Source organism: Penaeus monodon, chromosome 44 (genome assembly GCF_015228065.2).
Source record: "Penaeus monodon isolate SGIC_2016 chromosome 44, NSTDA_Pmon_1, whole genome shotgun sequence".
In the NCBI taxonomy this organism is placed as follows: domain Eukaryota; kingdom Metazoa; phylum Arthropoda; class Malacostraca; order Decapoda; family Penaeidae; genus Penaeus; species Penaeus monodon.
The window spans coordinates 4,659,608-4,662,107 of record NC_051429.1 but is presented as its reverse complement, the minus strand read 5'-3'; the positions used below and the strand labels follow the sequence as shown (position 1 = coordinate 4,662,107).

Genomic DNA, 2,500 nt, shown 5'->3' with positions numbered 1-2,500 from the left:
ACATACACTCATTTGGCGATTTTGCGTCATTCCCGTTACTGTGGAATCAAATGTCCGTGAGCGGTGATTGGAAGAGCACTGGCTCCATGGAGGAATCCATTTCCATGCTCAGCATCATATTCCTGGCGCCGTGACTGACGACGAAGGTATTACTGAAATTTGAACGATAAAAAACTGACACAAATAACAAAGTGGAAAGGGGAGAAGAAAAGACCATAATGAAGAGAAGGAAAGACCATGCAAAATTACTTGAGGCGAGAGATGAGGTCCAAGGTAGGGCTGATCCCCTACACTGGGCCCCAGTCTCCGTCTCCTGAGCTTCCCTTAGACAATGAGGAAAGGATTAAGGGGGTTGGTCATGTGATAACAGAGAAGCAACCGGATCCAAGGGGTCAAGATTCTACGCAGTGTTCATAATAAAATATCAAACTGACCAAGGGGTACAGATGAACATATAGGCTGGGCACCCCCGACATAAGGACTAACAAAACTAATAGATTTTTCATCAGCTTCCAATCATATGACAGCTGGATGTCCTTCTGTGTTCCTCTCAGACTAACACAAGACACAGAGAGGAAAGCTTGCCTTACATGTAAGTCAAATGGCTTATCACTTGTGGGCTCAGAGAGAGAAAAATACACATAAATAATGGATGATTTGTGTACAAATAATAACAATAATAATAAAAAGAGTAATAATGATGAAAAAAACTATAAAATAAACAGAAAAGGAGAAGAAATTAAGCAGAGGTTTTGGGACATAATTGAGTGTACATTTATATATATGTATATGTGTGTATAGATATACATACATACATACATACATACATATATATATACATATATATATATATATATATATATATATATATATATATATATATATATATATATATGTGTGTGTGTGTGTGTGTGTGTGTGTGTGTGTGTGTGTGTGTGTGTGTGTGTGTGTGTGTGAGAGAGAGAGAGAGAAGATATGAGGTATGAATGAAAATGGATAGTTTCACATGCAACACAGGAATTTAATGCACTTTGATTATATCTGAATTAGAAATACAGAAAGATGTAATGCAACTTTCAAATATATCTCATGTGGTATATATATTCATTTTCATTTATACTTATATAAAGATGCTAACAATAAGTGATACTGTATTCTTTCTTATGGTATGAGAAAGGTACGATTGCCGATGAATATATTTCATGACATATACACAGATAAATAGATACACAGATGAAAATATATGTTTGTGTTTGTGCATGTTGAATCGTATATATAAAAAATATCTCCTCGGATTCACTTACATTTCATAAAAAAAACATATATATACCATTTTATATAAAATACAAGAAATTTCCTCCTGTAATCTTGATCTAAAATCCTGCAAGAAGTCATAACACTCGTGAACAAATCGGCCAACGACTTCCACATCTGTGACTTTATTGATGAGGGAGAGGAGCATCTTCTTTGAACATTGTGGACAATCGTGGCCATCTCTCTAATCATCCCTAGTCAGTGACAGCAGTGCATGTGGATGAAAAGTCTTTGGAGACTAAAACACAAGTCATATCGTGTAAAACTTGATCAAACTTGACAAATCTACATATTAAGAATAACATATACAGCACAAATCAGAAAAAGATAACTTTTAATATCTAAGATGCATCTGGCTTATGGCTTACCCTTTGTATGTACTCTCATGTGCTTTACTAAACCACCTTTCAAAGCAAAGGCCTTATTACAAATCTGGCTTCTCCTTTGTATGTACTCTTATATGTCTCACTAGACTAGATTCCTGTGAGAAACCCTTATTGCAAAACTCACAGCTGTATGGCTTCTCCTTCATATGTACTCCCATATGTTTTATTTGGCCAGATTTATCTGAGAAGTTTTTATTGCAAATCTCCTGTGTATGAACTCTTATGTGTCTTACTAGATGACTTTTTAATGAGAAGTCCTTATTGCAAATTTCACAGCTGTATGTCTCCTTTCTATGCATTCTCATATGAATCTTTAGACTACATTTATATGAGAAGCCTTTGTTGCAAATCTCACAGCTGTATGGTTTCTCTATTGTATGTACTGTCATATGACTTTCTAGACGGGTTTTCTTTGAAAAACCTTTGTTACAAATCTCACATTCGTATGGCTTCTCCTTTGTATGTACTCTCATATGAATTGCAACATTAGATTTCCTTGAGAAGTGTTTGTTACAAATTTCACAACGGTATGGCTTATTAGTGTGTGTTCTGATGTGCCTTACCAGACTACGTTTCCATGTGAATGCTTTGTTACAAATCTCGCAGTTGTATGGCTTCTCTTTTGTATGTACTCTTATGTGCTTTACAAGATAACTTCTCTCAGAAAATGTCTTACTGCAAGTGTCACAGGTATATGATTTCTTCTTTGTATGCGCTTTCATGTTTTTCACCAGATTATGTTTCTGTGAGATGGCCTTGTTGCATAGTTCATAGCTGTATGATTTCTCTTCTGTATGCAT

General features: G+C 35.4%; 1 protein-coding gene across 1 annotated transcript in view; it reads right to left on the bottom strand.

The window, feature by feature from the left end:
- Positions 1-1,508: 1,508 nt before the first annotated feature.
- Positions 1,509-2,500, bottom strand: part of LOC119568549 (zinc finger protein 239-like) — a 1,192-nt gene continuing 200 nt past the window's right edge. The window contains exons 1-2 of the mRNA XM_037917090.1: positions 1,825-2,500; positions 1,509-1,552 (exon numbers count right to left, since the gene is read on the bottom strand). The exon at positions 1,825-2,500 is cut by the window's right edge and continues 200 nt beyond it. Of these exons, the coding sequence (XP_037773018.1) occupies positions 1,509-1,552; positions 1,825-2,500 (720 nt within the window). The remainder of the gene's footprint in view (positions 1,553-1,824) is intronic.